The 20510-nt window shown below is 39.2% G+C and overlaps 1 protein-coding gene across 5 annotated transcripts in view; it reads left to right on the top strand.

The window, feature by feature from the left end:
- The first annotated feature begins 797 nt into the window (after positions 1–797).
- N4BP2 (NEDD4 binding protein 2) overlaps positions 798–20510 on the top strand; it is a 32646-nt gene continuing 12933 nt past the window's right edge. Inside the window, exons 1-11 of one of the 5 annotated variants that reach the window (XM_026037549.1) lie at positions 798–895; positions 1165–1338; positions 1998–2079; positions 6015–6355; positions 7877–9116; positions 10005–10129; positions 11341–11429; positions 13718–13794; positions 15513–15668; positions 16865–19251; positions 20380–20465. In XM_026037549.1, the coding sequence (XP_025893334.1) occupies positions 6136–6355; positions 7877–9116; positions 10005–10129; positions 11341–11429; positions 13718–13794; positions 15513–15668; positions 16865–19251; positions 20380–20465 (4380 nt within the window). In that variant the 5' untranslated portion in view covers positions 798–895; positions 1165–1338; positions 1998–2079; positions 6015–6135. Of the gene's footprint in view, positions 896–1164; positions 1339–1997; positions 2095–3792; positions 3852–6014; positions 6356–7873; positions 9117–10004; positions 10130–11340; positions 11430–13717; positions 13795–15512; positions 15669–16864; positions 19252–20379; positions 20466–20510 lie in introns of those variants that run through there. The other 4 variants (XM_026037548.1, XM_026037545.1, XM_026037546.1 and 1 more) reach the window with 4 other exon arrangements.

Below are 20510 nucleotides of genomic sequence, written 5' to 3'. Positions count from 1 at the left end.
TTGAACCAAGTGCAAGCCTTGTTGTGTGACTGGAGCTGGATGACACTGTGGCTGGGCCTCGGGTCGGTTTTATTAGCTGCTGCTATGTGTGTGCTTCTACTTAAATACCTGCTTGTTTTGCTCCATTTGTAAGACTTGCAAGACCCGGGGAGCAAATCTGGAAATAGCCTTTGGACTGAGTTTATACTTCAGAGTGACAACATTAAAATTGCTACGTGGCTCTTCCTGCTTCGGGGCAGCCTGGGGAAGCCCCGTGTTTGGGAGTGGGGCGAGCAGAGTTCTCTGCGGCCGCCTGCCCTTCAGTTCGTAGATTCACATCCTCTTTGGGAAGTTCCTGCCTGCATTAAGCACTCTGCATTTTTGATCACCTTTATTTATGCTTCGGAGCATTGCAGTGTGATGAGATGCAACACTGGAGATGGGGATTCCTTTAAAGAAACTGTGCCCCTGGCGAGCCGCTTTAGGAGCATGTCAGAGTATTAGTTTAAATTCCAGTTTCTTGTATGGCTGTTATCTTGGGTTTTTTTTTTTTTTTTTTTTCTTTTTAATTGATTTGAGTTTATTTGAAAGCGTCAGTCTGTTATTAGGATGCTGAGCTCTAGGTTAAAATTCCATTACACTGGAATGGAGTCTGGCTTGCAGTGGATCTCTAACTTCTCTCCAATGTGGACACAGTAGTTTAGGACTTTTCAGCTGCTTTAAGGAAGAGAAGTGCACTTTTCTAGAATAATTAGAACATTAAAAATTAATGATTTATCAATAAGTAATACATTTAATGTTCCAGGATTTCTTCTCCTCCCCGTATGATGGAATGAATCTTTTTGTGACCAGCATGGATATGAGAACATTGTCAAGATGGTTAAGAATTGCAACAAGGAGCAAAGTGAAAGGACAAGTGAGGAAACTTATATTTATTACCACTTCATTCTATTTTACTTATGTTGTTTCTTTGCTTGATATAAGAGAAATTCATAGCTTAAATCAAGTAGATATCCTTAGCAAAACTTAGACCGGAGTGCAACTTGGCACACTGGTAATTTGTTAAGTGTTCTTAGTCTATTTAAAATGTATGTGTATAGCTCAGTGTTAAAACTTTTCCTAAAATTACATAGTCCGTGAACAAACTATCCATTTTGTTTCCTGTTCTGTTAATTTCTTTGTCAGGAGGGGGCACCCGCATCTATTGACATCTAATTTATATGTTGGACAGTATGGTTTCCTGACAGAAGAGTGTATTGTATTTTTTAACTGCAAAATCTTTATGAAATGTGCCATCAGTGCTGGATTTTAAAAGATGAAAGGGGACCCACTGCAGAGCAACTCATTGAAGCTCAAAATGTAAGTTCTATATCATTATTATTTGATTTGAATAACAAGTACAGACTTTTTTCAGCCTCCAAAATGTCAGTGTGTTTCTAAAGCCAACCATTACATGATAAATATTTTATGTAGTTTGAAATTCAAAAAATGGCTAAAAATAATCTGTTATATGTATGCAGTTACCTCCTATAAATTGCTCAAAGAAATTAAAAAATATATATAAATCAGGCAACTTTGGTCATATTTCTGGAAACTTGCATTAGGTCAATGTTGGATTTTGGTGACTTATATGTCGTGTGAACTTGATCATGACCTGAATATTTTTAGCAAATCTTGAAGAGTGCTTAGCATATGTTTATATGTTTCAGTAAAAAGTTATCATAATGACATTGATGTGTTTTGGAGGGCTATGGGGAGTTCTTAGATTTTTGTTTAGATGATCTTAATTGTTTTTAATTCTTTAGTTTATGTGTCAAAGAAAGATTCCATTTCATTTTTTTTTCTAGATAAAATCTTAAAACTACTGTGCTTCGTCCATCCAACTCCTTATGGGTAGCAGTGCTGAAAAAAATATCTTGAACTCATAATCTACATGTAAAACTAAATTCTGGCTACCTAGAAAGTTTGCTGATGTTAAATCCTCGTGAGCTGATAATCTTCTGCTTTCTCTTTTCTAGGATGCTAAAACGTGGAAGTCATTTTATGGAGGATGCCAGTCTCTCAATATCTCTTTACTTCTTCAGATTACTTGATAAAGAGGTAATTTTCATGCAGGTAAATTTTTGTACCTATGCTTACTTTTGGTAGCCAAAGATCCTTAGCATTAGGACATGTGTAGTTTTGAAGAAGACCAGAGAGATGCTTGTGATTTCTCTGTTAATTTTTAGTTGTATTTTTTTAAAGGTGAGGTTGAGAGTGCCACAGGAGTATTCTTTTCATCAGTGCTGAAATGAAACAGCTATTTGCTTTAATTGACTGTGTGTAGAACAGTGATACTCAGAATGGAGTAGTGAACATCCGAGGATTTTGCAGCCTCTGGCTAACTGTCTAGATTTCATTTCAGTGTGTTCAGTCTAGCCTTGCTCTTCTAAATCATTATGATATTGCGACTCCCTTTTTAATGTTGGGGAAAAAAAGTCTCATTCGTGGCTAGCCCCACACTGCTCTATATTTTATTGTTTAGAAACTACAAATGAAACTACAAACCTTGCAAGATTGATGATTGAAGCAGCTTTGACTCCTAGATTGTTGCAGATTATTTGTTTTCTAAATAAATTAATTTTCCAAAAGAGAAATCTGAATATCTAAAAATATAAGTCCATAGTTAATGTTCTTTTTAAAGTTCAGGACATGCTCTTAAAAGTATATATGAATATATTAGCATGATCTCTTAAATAATAAAAATGAGCTTATGGTAACAATACATTGTGCTTTATGTCGTCACATACTTCTATTTCTTTATACTTTCATTATGCTTGGTAATATCTACAGAGGTATTTCCAAGGAATTTGCCCAGGAATTGCAGTGACAATATGATGGTAAACAAAGCAGCATCTGTCAAAATACCTCTGCAGTAGTGGTCATGGAAATACCTTATTTGAAAAGAAGTCATGCATAATGATGGCCTATAATGTTATTAAGTCACAGCTTTGTGACTTGCACTTCATCCAGATGTATTAGGTGAAAGCATAAATCAACCCTTGTACAACCTTTAAAGTCTTGGCAAAATTTCTATAAATCATTAAGAGCATGTGCAAATTTTGAGGTGACAAGTATCTTTTCTGCCTGCTAAGTCTATGCTGAATTGTTTAATTCTGGCTCCTTTATAGACTACAATTTCATTTTAGAATCTAGGAGTATTTTCAGAATTATCCAGGTAATCAGTCAAAGAAGAACTTTTTTTTTTCCACTCAAAATTAAAAAAAACAAAACACATTTTTATTTTGATACCTGCTCTTTTATTAGAGGACAAAGCAAACTTCATTTCAGAAATGGCTCCTGAGAAAATAAAGGAAGACTTCTAAACTAAACTAATTGATAAAATTGGGGTAAAGAAGGCTTCGGTAAACTCGGAACAAAGAATGCTCTGTAGTAAAATAAATTTGAATTTAATTTTTGAGTTTTGTTTTCTGAACTAAGGAGAAAAGAGATAACACAAGTGTTGAAGAATTTCTTAATCTGTAGAAGGAAAAGTTGCTTTTGGAAAAGCAGAGGTAATATTTTAGGTAAAGCATGGAGGAAACACAGATATGGATTTATTTCTTAAATTCCTTTTTGATCTAAATCTCCATGTTTATTTCAACCTTTTTCTCAGTCACATATTTGATAAAAGGTTAATAAATATAGGACTGACAAGAATAAATTTAAAACCTTTACCTTTTTACTATGATTTTTCTGTTGTATTTTTCTTATTTCTTCCTCTGTAATAATATTGAAGATTTGTAGTAATGAATTTACTGGATTTTTAGGTCTCAAGACCACTTCAGCAGAAGCTGAGCTTGAAAACAAGAACTGTGAACATTGCAATATAGGTAGAATCTTTTTCTATAAAACACAATACTTGAAGCATGTTAAAACAGTGAGGGAAGTAAAGTGTAGGTGGAGTTGGAATGACATATGATGATAAGGAAAGTGATAGCGAGTATGTGATTAATTCCAATAAACAGTTTAGGCCTCATTAATACTGAGGTAACACAATGTAATTTATTGGTCTGGATTCAGGCAGACGTAAGTATGTGAATTTGTTAGTTTATTATTTGTCTTAGTATGTAATCGGGTGTGCAGTACCTGGATAAGGAAAATAGTGAAGAAAGCAAATCAGTTATTAGAAGATGTGGCTAAAGAGAATGTCTCTTAGCAGCGGTTCCTTATGGGACTGATTTATTACCGGGGATTTGGATTGAAGTGTTAACAGCACTAGGAGTATTTTGGTTAAAATTCTCTAGCTGTTTAGTAACATCAAGGTGTGTGAATAGCTCCTCCCTTGCAGGAGCTTTCCTTTCTCACTGAACCTGTTGTAGTGAATCACAGAATCACATTTTTAAGCTCTGAAACATTTTACTCTAGGGAATGTCTCAACCTGTTTTATAGGCTGAAGGGTGAGTCAAACAGGAGTACGAGTTTGAAATTCATGACGTACTGTAATTTTTTTTTTTTTTGTATTTTTTGTTTAATTTTTGTGACAGTAAAGACAACGTGGCTTGTGGAACAGCAGCTTCCTGGCCTGCTGTTCCACAAGAAAACATGCTGATGTTCATTCAATAACTGAAGAATGGCTAAAAAAAATATAATTAAAAATATAGTTCTGGTTGTCCCAAGTCATTCTGACTGGCTGGCTAGCAACTTCCACTGTTGTCTCCCCTTCGTTTTTGGAAGTCTGTCTCTTCCTGTGTGTTGTTTTCCTTCTCTCGTGTATTTTGTTCTCTCTAACGTCTTCATTGTTTGACATCCGTCTCATCTACCTAAGGTCAAACCACGTATGGTGGAAACTCCTGAGATCCTAGGTTGTCTGTTTTTCCTATTAAAAAAAAAATCCACAACTTGGGAGTGTAGGAGGCCCCCTCTTTGTAAATGATATTTCTCATGGCTCTTGGAATAGGTTGCTCAAGAGCGGTGGAGAGGCACTGTCAGCATCCCACGTGGACCTGGCGTTGCCGTTTGTGCCGCAGATCCGGGGAGGAAGGGCTGCCCGGCGCTGCCCTGGCTTTCCCTGTTCATGCTCAAGTGTCCATCTCTGGCACAGTGAACTTTATATGGAACAGTTGTTTATGTTCTGCTCGGGAATGGCCATCAGGCAGAGAGGCTTTCCTGGAATTTGGACGGCAGGTTTTCACACTGCCCGAGGTTCGTTGATCTCCTGAATGGGTCTTTGTGAAAACTTAGTAATGGTTTTAATAAGAGGAGTTTCACGAGAACATATCAGAGCTCTGGCATCGTTTAATAGGAAGAAAAAAAAATGGAATCATGCTGTTTGAATATACTTCAGGGAATAATTGCTTTCGTTTTCTATGCAGAAGTCATGTAATAACTACAGTGGTTCCAGATGCCATGATGCTTTAAACTAAGGGTATTAAAAGCTTCTATGGGAGAAGTGGGGGAGGAGGAGGGCAGAACCTCCAGAATCACAGAACTGTTGAGGCTGGGAGATGCTTCTGGAGATCCAGCCTGCCACTCAAAGCAGGGTCAGCTGGAGAACTGTGTCTAGGCGGGTTTGGAGCATCTCCCACAGTGAGCCCAGGCCAGCTGGGCAATCTGCCAGTGTTTGAACACTGACCAATTTCCATTGTTTACTTCTAGAAATACCAATGATAATAATAACAATATAAAAAAGGACTTGTTTTGGAAGACTTATAGATGACTTGGAGATGTTTGTTATATTTTCCGGTACTTTTGTAAGCGGAGCAAAGGGTCTGAATTTTTAACAGAATGTGAGTGGTTTGTGTGTTTGCTTTTTTTCCCCCACTTTTCTGGACTTTTTGAACTCTTTTACTTTCCAATAATAAAGTGATTATCAAATTAGGTGGAAAAGAAGACTGCTATTTTGCGGCCAATCATTCAAGAAGAAAGCCAGCTCCTGCAAAGTGCTTTTCTGGATACCAGTGGGTTGTTCAGGATCTTTTCATTATCTAAAGAAGAGATGTGTGGAAAAGTGGCCTATGTGTCTGGTAAAAGTTTGTCCATTCTCTTCCTTCTAGGTCTCCCACTTGTGATGTGCCCTTCCTGGCTAGGACGGGTTTATTTTGATTTCTAAGCTTGGTACTGTCAAACTCCAGCCAACAAACAAAAACAAAAAGAAGCTGATTTTTGGAAAAGAAGATGCCACGGAAAAGGAAAACTGGTGGGAGTCCTTCTCGGAAAAGTGGGAATTTCGACAGGACTGCTTTTGCCATGTCACTTCATGGGAACCCCAGACTTTCAATACCACAAGCAATGTACAGTGTCAATAAGGAAGAGCTCTTCAACAGCATGTCAGAAATGTTTTCCGATCTGGATCCTAGTGTGGTTTATATGGTTTTGTCTGAATGTGATTTTAAAGGTAAACAAAACACAGTTGGCCTTACAGTTTTGTTGCACAAATAGCTCTTAAATCGGGCAACTCCAGCTCGGCGTGGGAGCTGCAAGTGTATTTGGCAGTGTAGCTTTTAACGAGTCGGTGAGTCAGTGTTTTGAAATCCCCTACCTCTTGCCAGGCAGGATTGCCCAGCTGGGGGACGTCGCGGTGAGGTGGTGAGTGGCACTACGGGGTGCCCTGGCAGAGCAGACCCGGTTCCCATGGCTTATCCTGTGACACCGGGCAGGCAGGGGCAGAGTGAGGGACAGAGTCCAGTTTTTCCAGCCGCTTTCTGTGCTACATCAATTAGATGCAGAAACTTTCTGCTGGAAGAGTGTACTAAATTCTACATCACAGCTTCTTAAGGCAGCGCCACGCAATGTATGGGCCTGGCAGCTTTAGCTGAAATGTTTGGCTTGTTCTTTTGTTTTAACTTTGTTTTTCACATCTTCTTGTCATTTCCACTGAGGGTTAGTTTTTGCTGGATAAATGCTATGCAGCCTTGGCTGAGCTGTGTGTCTGCCCCTACAGTGTGCCAAATTACTTACCCACTCCTAGTGGTCTCTTCATTTATGTATAAGATTTACCTTTGGCAAAGTAATAGCTTTATCTAGAACTTTATTGGAGAATTCAGTGGATATCTGCCTACCTATCGAGGGGTGTCCTATTGTAACTTTAGCATGCATGTTTTTTACTTTGGGTTGTGGAAATGTGTCCAAGTTTGTTACTGTGTTGTCGTTTTAAAAATGAAGAATATTTGAGAGATAGTCACTGTCTTCACATAGGTGATAATAGCTAGCCTTGTGTAGTAGACATGGTGGATTTAAATTGAAAGAGCATAGATCTCTGTGTGCAAAGGGAGTTTTACTTCAAAGAGCTTGCATTTTTTTTTCTGAATTTTCCTTCAGAAAGACAGAAACTTCGTTTCACGTCTCAAATGCTGCATGTTCCAGGTTTTCAGTCTGTTCAGACAGACCAGAGGCAACCTATACTTTGTATAGTGTCTCTACAAAGAATTAATGCAGACTTTTTTGAAGGCTGTTGCTTACGACACTAGACGCTATGAGACTAATTTGACCTAGTCATAATGAAAGTATTTTTTATATTTTTATCTCTTTAATCCTGTTTTTAACTGACATGTCTTTCAGTTAATTTCACATGATTTCCTCTGTATGATACAGCTTAGAAAGAAGCATCTGCTTAAAACATCCAGATCTCTCTTTTGTTTTGTTTCATTTTTTCCTAGTTAAGCTTAATATTTCTTCAGTTTTTTTTTTGTGTTTACTAGGTTACTGTTTTGCAATAAGTCTGTGTTCAGTTTTGTCTTTATCTCTAATGAGAAACAGCTCAAGTGGTTTGTGGGAGGTTGTTAAAAATGTAGGTTGGTAAGGTGCTTAACATTCTTTTTAGTTTTTTAAATGCTTCTTGATGTAAGAATTATATTTATATCGGCCTGTATTGCTTCAGTTGACCATTTTTTTTTCTCTTTACCTTCTTCAACAGTAGAAAGTGCTATGGATTATCTGCTTGAACTGTCCACCCATGCAAAAGGAGTAGCATCTTCAAAAATCGCAAGTTTTGACCCAGTTGTATCATCAGTAGCTCTTGTGAATCAGCAGAGATCTGATACAAATGAAAGAGTGAAGGAAAGTACTGCACAAGAAAATAGTTCTGAAGGAAGAGAAGAGGTCCTAGCACATGATATGCAGCTGACTGAGGAACTGGATTCCTTAATAGAGAATGCTTTTGTGAGGTACAGCTTTGGAGATGAATTGCCTGATTCTGCAGACGACCAAATCATACATGAACATGCTGTGGGCCAGGACAATTTTAGTGCATTTATTGATTTTTCTGAGTGGGAAAAACCTGATGCTGGTTGCAATGCCCTGTTTCCACAGGAAGTGGAGATGAATAATGAGAGTTTCGAAAACTTGGGCTGTTCTCAGCCACCTGTGCCTATGAGTGAGCTGAGCATCCACACAGGCGTTAGTTCTCCAGCTGAACTGGACCCTTTTGCACAGGCGCTGGGAGATCCTGGTTTGTCAGAAATGCCGGATGTAGCTCCAGAAACCTATAAGCAATGCAGTGGAGACGTGCCGTGTGGGAATTCCCATCAGATACAAAATACTGTGTCAGACCCTGAAAATGTGACCGTGGCTTCTGGTGGGGCCTTCCAGAAACCTGTGGAACAGGTAATGGCTGTCCCTGAAAATCCTAACTCCGCATGCCTGGAACAGCACAGATTGGAAATGGATGCCTGCAGCAGCAGCAGCCAGAGCTCTTTTCTGCCGGAGGTGAATGTCTCTCTTGAAAAATCCAATTTCAAAACACCAGAATTTGCAGATTTTCAGCAATCTCAGCAGGGACATGATGTCAATTTTTCTGCACCGCCATCTCAACCTCAGCAGCATTGGAATCCCTTGGCTCCCCAGTTTTATCCGTCCAGTGGAAGTCACAGCTTTGTAACTCCTGTGGCTGCTAGTCCGGGCCAGTGGAGACCTTTTTCAGACTATAAGACTTTTGAAATGAAAGGACTTTATTTTTCCTCTCCTGTGGTTTCCAATGCCTGGGATAGCAATGCTTCCTTGAAGGTATGGGGAAATCAAGATAGAAACTCAAAATTGAACCACTCGCAAGCACAGCAGCCACCCGTTTGTCACATGATGAGAAAAAAGATGCACCTTATAGGTCAAGTACTTGTTCTTCTCAGAGGTGTTCCAGGATCAGGAAAATCATTTTTGGCAAGGTAGAACATCTATATTGTGAGCTTGTAAAAGAAATTGCTTAATTGTTTCATGGGATTTAGTGGAGGCAGAGACAATTTTCTGACGTGTGTAAATAGCTGTAAATGCATAAACCCTGACGGGCAATCATATGGTACAGGCAACATCATGTGTAGTAACAGTTGCTGAGTTGCCTGCAGCAGCTCTAGTGCACACTGAAATAAGAGGATTGGCTCTAACTTCTGCCACAGGCCTAAGGGCTGGAGTGGAGTTAATGCCAGCAGAGGAGTAGCACAGTACCATTTAGCTCTACCATGTTCTTCCAGTGTCTCTGTTTCAGGTGTTTCCTTCCAGTTAAGCAAATGGAAACGTACCGAGTCTGTAAAGGTAGAAATTTCCTTTCCGTGGTGGGAATTCTTTTAAGAGAATTTGTGCAAGCAGCGTGTGTTGAACTGACCAGATCAAACCCTTGGTTTATATTGTTTTGTTTTGTTTTCCCTAACTCCCCAAAGCTTTGATTGTGTTGAGGCTTCCGTGCCTGGCGTCTGAAACATCTGGTGCAATGAAGACCATATACGTGTCTGTCAGTGCTGAAGTATGTCACTAGATATAGATGGAGAAACAGTTCTGATTTCTTGAAATGAGGCTTTCAGGTAGCCTCTAGCAGCTGTTTCCCCTACAACAGGGGTACAGACATCTCCAACCTTTGGAGAAAGGAGGGGAAATGATTATAGATCATCTTTGCCCCAAGGGTTACTCTTCCCACATGTGGAGTTGCTCCTTCTGTTCCTGGTAATGAGCCCTGCCTTTGGGGTTTTATTTGTGCAAGAGTCTGCCTGCCTGCATGGGAGCGAGTCTGTTGGGTGAGGAGGTAAAGGGAGAACCACTGTTTACCTCTTGATCTCCTGCAGGGCTTTGCTTGAGGATAATCCAGGTGGGATCATTCTTAGTACTGATGATTACTTCTACAAAAATGGACAGTACCACTATGATGCCAGTTGCTTGGGGGAAGCCCATGACTGGAACAGGAAACGAGGTGAGGAACGAAGCAGGCGTTTCCTTGCTTATTTACAGCTCAGTGTTTGGGTGCTCTCTGAAAAGCTGCCTGTCCTGTAATGCTTGTGCCACAGGATGAGTATTCATCCCATTTTAGAATTGTTTTTAGTAAGTGGAGAAAGGGTATGAGCACAAACTGGGGAGTGACCTATGCATGGTGTGTTTTACACACAAAAATGCCTGTATTTGTGTCAAAGGATTGTTTTTCTCCCAGATTCTCTCATGGTATGTATTTTGGGCACTGTCCTGTTTTTGGAGTGCTAATCTTTACCATCTCCCAAGATTGCTTCTTCTGAGATTAAGATGAACAATTGCAGGTGTGTATGCAGTAAATAATAAGGATGCTGATACAAATAACACCTACACAGAGTTTTCATGCTCTCTTTTTTTTTTCTCTTCAACAAGAGAGTTGTGATTGTTGACAAATTTAAGACAAAGATTGTAGGAATTGTAAGAACAACACAGAAGAAATGATGATGATGTTTTTACTGTAATCAGTGTGTTTTTTTGATGTTGGTTTCCACTAGACTCTTCACGAAACAGCAATTTTTAAGCTTTTATTTGCTCAATTTCAATTTTCCTGCTGTCGAATTTTTATCCTGCAGAAAAAAAGAGTTAATAAGTGATTCGATGACAACTTTGATAGTACAGATTCTTTGTAACATAGCTATAGAAACACGATGCTATATCTCAAAGGTAGTGATTCTAAACTTTTTTTTTTATTACTGTGTACTTAAAAATTACAATAATTCTTTTGATTTTTTCATATTTTATGCCGTTTACAGAGTGGACTAATCTTAAGACTGTTAAAAAGCCAAGAATTTTGTATGCAACAAAGAAGTCCACTTTAAGGTGATCATGTAGTTTTTTTTTAGTTTAATTTACTGATTAGTCATCTTGGTACATTTTACATCTGCATTTTCATTCCTTGATTATCATACATATGTTAATTCAGAAGTATAATGCCATACCTCTGTAGCTTTTCATGCGAGGGTGGGGGATTTCTAAGATAAAAAACCCTTGGAACAGAAAGATCAAGCTATGGCAAGAGTTCTTTATACACTGGCTAATCATTAGAGGTTATCTATTTAAAAAAATAATAATACGAATTTAGAGAATTAGTTGAAAATGTTATATGTCTATTACCAAGAAGTTAACTGTATCACATTTTTGTACATGTGTGTCTTTCAGCTAAAGAAGCATTTGAAAAGAGAGTGTCTCCTATAATAATAGACAACACAAACATACAAGCGTGGGAGATGAAGCCCTATGTTACTTTGGTTAGTATGATAACTTGAGCAATGTGAGAGGAAGGAGACTGTTGACCAACGTGAAGACGTATGTTTTAAAATGCAGTTATTGTTCTCTGTCCAGCCCTTGTTTCTCTTCCACAAGGCAGGATGGAGCCCACAGCGTGGAGTCAGAATAGTGTCACACGGTATTATATTGCATCATGTCACGCACCCCATATATGCCTCAGTATTGACTTGGCCTGGTTTCTAAGTAGCAAATCCCAGTGCTTTGTACTTGGAAGCAAATATAACTTTTGTAGGGGAAAGCAAATTCGAGTCCTCTTTGTATGTTATCATCAAAATTATAAGCTTCTTTCTGTTATTATTCATACCAGCTAGTGCTGATTGTATGTTTGATGCTCTGTGAAACAGCCTTGTTTACCTCTCTGTCTAATACAGGATGAGACTAACAGCCAAACTGGAAGGGGGGCTAATATGTTGGTTTGTTCCGTGAAGATTAGCCTGAGGATAAAAGTTGTATTTATTTGAGAATAAATATAACCTGCTCTCAGAAATTGCTTGCCTTTACATTGCAGTGTTATAGTGAACTGCTATCGGTGGGAATTTTTAAAAGCAGTTGTGAAATGTTAATCTTGCTAGAGAATAGACAGACAAACTCAATCATTTATATTGAAGAGATGCAAACAAATTATGGCATCTGTGACACCTTAGTAGCTCAGTGGAAGGTGACCTGCTTTTATTTTGTACTACGCATATGCAATCTCCATTTAACCTGCAGAGTTACATTTAATGATTTAAATGACACGGTGAACTCTGTTACAAGGCTCTCCTACTCTGGTTTCTGGATAACCTTTCATTTTTACTGAATTTCAGCCCTTCTAGGATCTAACTCTTATTTTGATCATTGGCCAGTCATAAGATGCTAAAGGAAGGGGTATCCTTCCAACATAAAATGTTACACCTTGCTGTAGTGTTAGGAGAACAACGTTTTGTTTTAAAGATGTACCATGGATGTGCTGGGAGCGAGGGAGGGATAGACAAAACATCCACTAATCATTATGCTGCAAACAACAGGTAGGTTTCCAATTGGATTTAGCAAAGGAATGAACTGAGATGAGAAGTGAGAGTAACTTAGTGAGTGTGTTGCCCTCCTGTAATTTTGTCATACTCTGGGTTTAACCATAGTTTTGAATAGTGCTCTAGCTTCTGCTGCTCACGCTGTGTTAGTTTTGTTGATGAATGGTCTTCACTCAGCCAGCTTGTACTTCTTGAGCCCTGCTGGCTTTCCGAAAGTGGATCCTGTGGGATTTCTCCTGCACACATGCGGGAGCCTGTGCAGCAGCACCCGGGGCAGAACGGGCGGCCACTGAGCAATTACCTACGGGCTCTGCAGATTAGTGAGCAGTGAGACTTGCATCCCCGTCATTTCTGTGAACAAAAATATTGATTTTATTATACTCGCTTCTGTTAACACTTGACAAAGTAACGGGTCTGTTAAAAAGACTCTGATTTTGCTCTATCTTGAAGTAATGGTATAACAAAAATTCTTGCAGGAAATGCAGGGCGTGAGTAGGGTTCTAAGAAGCTTTTCCAAAAACAGGAATGGTAGGAAATGACATAGCACTTACAGTGTTGATCCTAATGAGACTTTGGGCTGCTTTTCCCTCCTGATGAGACTAGACCATATAAGGACCATAGACTTACATCGTCTTGACTTGTGGTTTTCCATGTTTCAGGAAGGCTCTCCCTTACATCTGCACTAGTGACTCCGGATTGCTTCCATTCCGGAACTGGTTTGCCTCTGGTAAACTCTGAATGGAAGCAGTGTCTTTGTCTGTGAGAGACAGTGTAAACATGCCCGTAGCCTTCCTGGAAAAGGGAGATACTCTGCGCTCTGACCTGGGAAGAGGTGGAATGTTTGAAGGAAGGATACAAATAAATTAAAAAATCACTATAAATACCACGTTTTGAGTGTGTGGCAGGGGTGAATGTTACCTAGAGACTTGGATGTGAAACCTCTCTGCCTGTCGATCAGCGATACTCGACTGTGATCATGGTACACACTTTACAGTAAAAAATGTGTGTGTATGTATGTATATATACACACATATATATATGTACATATCATACATGCAGTATGAAAAGTCTCCAGGAATGAACACTGAACAAAAATTCCTGGTTTCAAATATTAAATTTGTTTTGAGAAATGCAAAACTTGCTTTGTTAAAGCTGCCTGTGTTTTCTGTACATTGTATGTTTTTCTATAAAGAAATGGCTGATTTGTCTTTGCTTTATTTTATATCTGCTGTATTTAGGCTCAGCAGTTCAAATACAAAGTCATGTTTCGAGAGCCAGACACTTGGTGGAAGTTTAAACCAAAGGAACTTGAAAGGTAAGAATATAAAGGAAAAAATCCTAATAGATTTTACATTTTTCTTGTTCTGTGTCCTTGTATTTTTAAAAAATGTACCACTTAGTACAGTGACTTGTGAGATAATAAGAGATCAATGAGGATTTTTGTGATAAAATCCTGTAATTGTATTTTATCTTGATTATTTTGCATGCAGTCTTAACTTTTTTTCAGGGTTTTATATAGTATTATGAGAATTTTCTCCTGTCAATTTAATTGCATACAAAAGAAACTGGTTATTATCAGTAGTGATTATGTAATGCTTCCATGACTGCACTTCCTTTGGGTTTGAGGTGCAGTGACGGCCCCTTTGGGATCCCAAAACTGCAGAAACAGTGTTGGATGTGTCTGTGTTTGCGTGCAGTTGGTCTGTTGCCTTACTTGGAACATGTCTGCAGCCACTCAGCGTAGGGCAGTTGGTACTTGGAGGATTGAGAGGAGCAAACCCTTGCTTGGGGTGGATCAACACTGTTTGTCTGTCCTGCCGCAACACCTTTTACATTGTCTCCCTTAGTAAACTAAGAACCAGATAGGAGAGATAGGAACCATTTAAGTGGATGCTAGAGCAACTGGAAAACAGACTGGGAGCTGAGTTGGGAACATGGTGGTCAGTTGTCTAGAAAGCAGCTCAGGAGGTACTGGTGTCTCTCAGGGGTGGATACGTGGGTGATGTGACAGTGCAATCCCAGCAGCTTTGCAGATGTTAGTTTTGAGCATCATAGTTTGTTCAGCATGAAGGAGAAAAAGTTAAGAAAGGCTCCTGTTGCTGGCTCCCCAACCTATTGGGAAGTTAAAGAGAAGATGAAAAAGGTCTCTTCTGAAGCATGCAGGGATAGGACAAGAGGAAATGGACACAAATTGGAACATGGGAAATTTTGATTACATCTAAGATTTTTTTTCTTGTATGAGGGCACTCAAGACTTGAATCTGGATGTCCAGAAATTTTATGGACTTTTCATCCTGAGATATTCAGAACTTGACAGGATAAGGCCCTGTACATAGCCTGAGCTAGTTGGACCTGTGCCGGATAGGGTGTTGGGCAACGTGGTCTCCAGAGGTCCATTTCAGGGTAACTGAAATCTGTGATTTTCTCATAAGCTCACATGATGTGTCTTCACCCAAATTTCCATGTGTAGCTTGAAGATGGCCATGCTTCCAGGGTGGTATAGTGGACTATTTTCTTTCTGAAAAATGGAACTGAGTAGAAAGTCACTTCAGTAGGAGTCAAGGACTGCCTGCTTCCCACTGACTGGCAATATCTTGCTCCTCTAAGGAGCAGGAGCGCCTCACAGTCAAGCCTGGATGAGGCTTTCAGATATTCCAGAGAGCTGAGGGTAGCTTTGGATTATTCAGAATCCAACTATTGGTTATTCTGATACTTGAAGAAAAGGCATTATTGATGACTTTTTTTTTAGATTTTTAGTAGTAGGCAATAAAACCTCTTGCAGAAAAGGGCCACCAGATGTTATGAAGTGGGGCAGGAGTTTGCCCAAAACTTCCTGTTCTGAACGACTTAGTGCACTGATACAGAAAGAATTCCCCTTTCAGCTTTGGCCTTGGCCTCCTGTGTTCTCTGGTTGGTCTTGCTGTACACTTTTTTAAAAAATTTTTTTTTCCTCCTCAGTCTTTTTAATATACAGATCTGAACTTTTTTTTTTTTTTTTTTTTTTTTTAAAGTCTCTTATTCTTTTTTAATCCAGGCGAAACATTCATGGCATATCTAAAGAAAAGATCAAGCGAATGCTGGAACGGTATGAACGCTGCCTTTCTGTTAGTTCAATCTTGAATTCTTCAGTCCCAGAGAAATCAGAAGCTGCTGGATGGAGTGAAGATTCTTCTCAAGAAGAAAGCTCTAGGTTAGATATTTTTACTGTCTTTGTATTCTCAAATAAATGAGTAAGAACTTAAACTTTCTAGGAGTGGAGACTGGCTAATGCTCTTCAACTGTGAATGTGTTCCAAAAATTAGTTTTATAAAATGCACTACTTTTTTTCCTTTGATATTTAAGAATATGAAGAACTTGGAAAAGAGTAATCAGAGAATCTGGTCAACTTTCCACTTCTTTTTGAAAATTCCTTGGTCTTTTTGAAAATTCCTGTGTTACCTTTCAGCTTGCTTTCTCTTGTCTTGGAAATGTGCTGATAGATCTATACTGCAATTAAGGATAGTTAAAATAGCTAACAGGCTTTTCAGAAAGATGAAGTTCCATATGCAGTGAGGTTACTGATTACGAGTCTCTGTTTTGGTATAATGCAATGCCTTTGTCATAAGAGAGGGATTCTTAGTGTAATAGGAATGAATCTTGTGCTTGTTCTTGTGGAGTTTATTTAATGTAGAATTGGGTAAATTTATGATGTTGTATATGTGGGGCTATTTTGTAGTGGCTGATCTGAGTAATGCTGTACATGCATTCTAAAAATGCATGGGAAATCAGATATTACAGTAGTTAGGTTGACAGTCTCATATCTTGAAAATCTCATTTATTTTTAAATACCTAATATGAGGTGGACTCTGGCAATTAATGGAGAATAGCAGGTTGTGAAAGACATTACTACTTGCTGCTTAATTTCTAGACCTGCTTAGAATCTAGTGCTGAGGATCACATAGCATTCATTGGATACACATAGTTACCAGGTTTGGTGATATCTAGGAGGAGATTGCAGGCAGTAGCCTGCTTCTCTATATAACTGGATGTTAGGAAAGGGGAAAGATAGACTACTGGGCAAGTGTTCTTAGCCCCCTGATGAAGCAAGAGGGATACTTAGCAAGTAAAGCTCTTCTTTACTTGCTTTCTTTTTTTCTTAATGAGTCCCAAGGTTTGTGCTAAGTCATCTTAAATTTGTTTCTTTTCCTCACAAGATTTTGGAGTGTGAGGCTGGGAAGATTTCATACCTATTCTCCATCTGGATGATTAGAGTGTGTTCTAGCAGGCAGCTTTTGATCTGTATCTTGAATATGTTAAATATCTGATTCAGAATTAAAAATATGAATAAGGACAGGTGCTTAAAAATGTTTCAGATGGGTGTATTTTTCATTCCAAATTGTCTTTCAGAAGGAGAGAGACCCATTCTGACGTAAAGGAAGAAAGACCTTTTGCTTCTAAACAGGAGCCTCTTGCATCAGCTGAAGATAAAACCCCTTTGTCTGCTACTTCTTTAATATTAGAAAATAATTCTGCTCCTGGAGGTTTTCAGGAAGAGGAGAAAGAACTGGAAAAGGGCTCAGTGGAACACAGCTCTGAGAACACCGCTGTTCAAGATGACTTGGATATCTGTTTGTCAGATCGTGAAGAAAAAGTACTGCTTTTTGAGAAAAAAGAAGAAAAGGGAGAAAACATAGAAGGAAGTACTGAAACAGAAGTGGCTGAGGTAGATGTGACTAGCTCTGAAGGGGCTGTTTGCTTGCAAGTGCCTCTTCCTGAAAGAGCTGAAGAAGGTAGTGATAAGAGTGTTGTTGAAGGTGAAACTGAAAGCAGTGAAATAAACGCAGAACCAGAATTAACACAAAGGAATGATGTTGTTGAAGGTGAAACTGAAGTTGAACAACACAGTGAAATAAATGCAGAACCAGAGTTGACACAAACAAATAATGTAGTTGAACCAAGCAGTTCAGTTTTGGATATGTCAGGAAAGCCAGAGTTACTAAACTTCCTGGGGGATTGGCCTATAGAACAAACGATGGGACAGAGGGTCAAAAGACCTAGAAGACTAGAAAAATCTTCCAAGACTGATAAGGAAGGTAAAACTCCTAGTCAACTTCCTTTTGAGTTAGGTAAGGAACAAGTGGGCCTGCCTGATTCTTGTACAGTTGAAAAAAGATTGGAGGAAGAGAATGTGTCTGTTAGTTCAGATAAAATTGCCCCAGAATTACAGATGGTAGGACACTGGCCTCTCTCGGGTTCTTTAGAACAGAGACAGCAAAGGTCGAGGAGAGTGAGGAAGACCAGTCTAAATCAATCAGATGAAGGTATGAGTACTAAAGATGACAGTAATAGAAATGCTCTTGACACAGTAGATGTGCTTCGTGGGACACCTGTGGACACTCTGGAGCTGCAGGATACGAAGAAATTGCAACCTGAAGCAGTAGCTAGTGAAACAACTACTGAGAAAAAAAATCAGCAAAATAAAAGAACAAGGAAACATCACAAATTAGCTCTCACTTTTACAAACAATAATCTGCCTCCTCCCAGAGCAGAGGAGCAGTTGTCTGTGCTTATGGCTACAGAAGAGAAACATGACACGTGCTCATATAGGCAAGTAAGCAGCTCTTCACAGACTGAATCACAGGACTTTGCTCTCTTGTGGAGACTGGAAAAGAAAATGCTTTTTCCTGAGACTGCCAAGGTGTTGCATGGCAGACTAGATGGCTTCAGACCCAAAGATGTAGATGGTGCTTCAGAGTCCCAGGAAAAAATACCCTATCGAGTGACGTATGATAAAAGTACATTTGTGGAGGAAAGTGAGCTCATCAATATTGATGAGTCTGAAAAGTTAAGTATGCTCTGCAAGCTCTTCGAGTCTCTTTCCGTTGAAGCTGTGAAAGATTTGTATGAAAGATGCAACAAAGACATTGACTGGGTCACAGGCCTGCTGCTGGACTCTGATGAGAAGCTATTCAAGGATGTCAGTACTGAATGCTTGCAGACAGGGGAAGCTGAGGCCGTTGCCACAGGCCCTGATTTCAAGGCAAATGCAAGCTGTGGTGAGAATCCCCCAAATCCTCAACAAACCCAGCAAGTATTTGGGAAAGAAGCTATTTCTGAGGGCCCAGAGAACAAGAACTCCTTGATCAGCGTTGCAGAAGGTAGTACTACCACAGTAACTGGGACAGGTGCTGATATATCTGACTCATTAACTGCTGTCTGCGTGAATGATTCAGCAGAACACCAAAATCCCAGTGATGCAGCTCCTGGAATTGATGCAGCTGGCTCAGCAGCAGATATCACTGAACAGACCATGTCAGAAATGCAGAAAATAGACAGGCAGCCTGTGAGTACTGCTGAGGAAACCCAGAACAAGCAGTCAGCTTCTCCGCTTGATGCAGGTTTATGTGGACCTGTGACTTCACCTCATGGTCTTCACACAACTCCTGCCAATTTGGAAATCAAATTAAATAATGAAAATGGCAGTAACCTTTCAGAAAGTGGTACAGAGAATGGCAAAGTCCATAATACAGCTGCTTTGTTACTGGAAATGGATCAAACATCTCAGAAGGATCCTACAAGTAATAAAGAACTAGAATCTGATAAAGAAACCCAAGGGAGATCCAGGGAGGTATTTGGTAAAGAAAAAAATGAACCTCCAAATTGGGATGCCCAGATAGAAAACCCTTCAGCAGTACCCTCTGTGGCCTTCAATATAGACTGTCTAGAGCTAACATTGCCTCCGGAACTGGCACTCCAATTGAAAGAGATATTTGGGCCTGTTGGCATTGATGCAGGTATGGGCAAAATTATAATCCTTATTTTTTTGTGAAAAGTTTAGCTAAGGAAAACCTTTTCTTCTTTTTCCTGTTCTTCCCTTCTTTCATGATTGGTTTTCAGAAGTAGAATTGTACAATCCCCTTGGCTACTGTTGTATTGCTTTTGTTAATTTAAAAATGGAACTGAACATGGTGTAAAATGTAGATAATAGTACTGAAGGTATCAACCTTCTGCCTGTATCTATCTCTTCATCCATGCACATCCTTTAAAAGCATGAGAAAACAAATTAGCTTTTCTTTTGAGCAACAGGCCTTTGAGCTTGTTTTCAACCTCAGGCTATGGAATTGATGAGGCTGGTGCAAATGTTGACTGTTTGAGGGTCGTGATGTTGATGTTTGATAGCGCTGGCTACATTGGGGAAGAAGAAGTCAAGCACTTGTTGAGACAGAAAATTAAGTAAGGCTGTAACAAAAGATGAAAACAAAATGAAACACCACAGCGGGCTGCTGGGGGAACATGGTGAGGAAAACCATAATCAGCTTGAACGTGTATCAAGATATGAAATGCGAAGTGAAAACTAATAAAAGAAGGGAGATGGAAAAAATGCAATAACATACTATTTTTTTCTCTTCCTCTCTTTTTTTTTTCCTTCTTCCTTTTCCCATGAAAATTGCTTGATGTGAAGTCTTCCGTGCATAGTGGGTGGCTCTGGCTGCCAGCCTTTCTGCCTTACATCCCTATCCTTCCAGGAATCGAGTTCCTTTTTGCTAGCAGAAAGGTGGCTTTGGTGTTTTAGATCTGTGCTGCTTTTTTACGATGTATATGAGAAAGATAACTATTAGAAAGGTATGTCAGGAGGAAGATATATCATGACACCATGATGGTTACTGCTGTTTCTTTTGGAACAGGAAGGGATACTTGGAGTTTGTTTTTCAGTTATGTTAAAAGGAGAGATGTGATTGCTGTGGGATATTGGCTAATACGTTGTGTTATGTAAAAACAATTGCATATGGATTGCAGTTAAAGAGGAGAACTGAAATTTGTAACTAATATTAATACTGTACTTTAGTTGCTTGGATAATACTCTGTAATTATAATACTCTGTGCAGAATGCCTTAATGAATATATTTTCTCCTTTCCATAAGGATCACTAACCGTTGAGGACTGTGTGGTTCATATTGATCTGAATTTGGCAAAAGTGATTCATGAGAAATGGAAGGAATCGATTCTGGTCAGTAGCTTCCTTGTTTATGAAACATTATGTTTGTGCTTTGGC

This window comes from Nothoprocta perdicaria, unplaced genomic scaffold (assembly GCF_003342845.1).
Source record: "Nothoprocta perdicaria isolate Ctin4 unplaced genomic scaffold, notPer1 scaffold_2, whole genome shotgun sequence".
Classification (NCBI taxonomy): domain Eukaryota; kingdom Metazoa; phylum Chordata; class Aves; order Tinamiformes; family Tinamidae; genus Nothoprocta; species Nothoprocta perdicaria.
The sequence above is the reverse complement of the archived record's forward strand: the minus strand, read 5'-3'. Positions and strand labels throughout refer to the sequence as shown.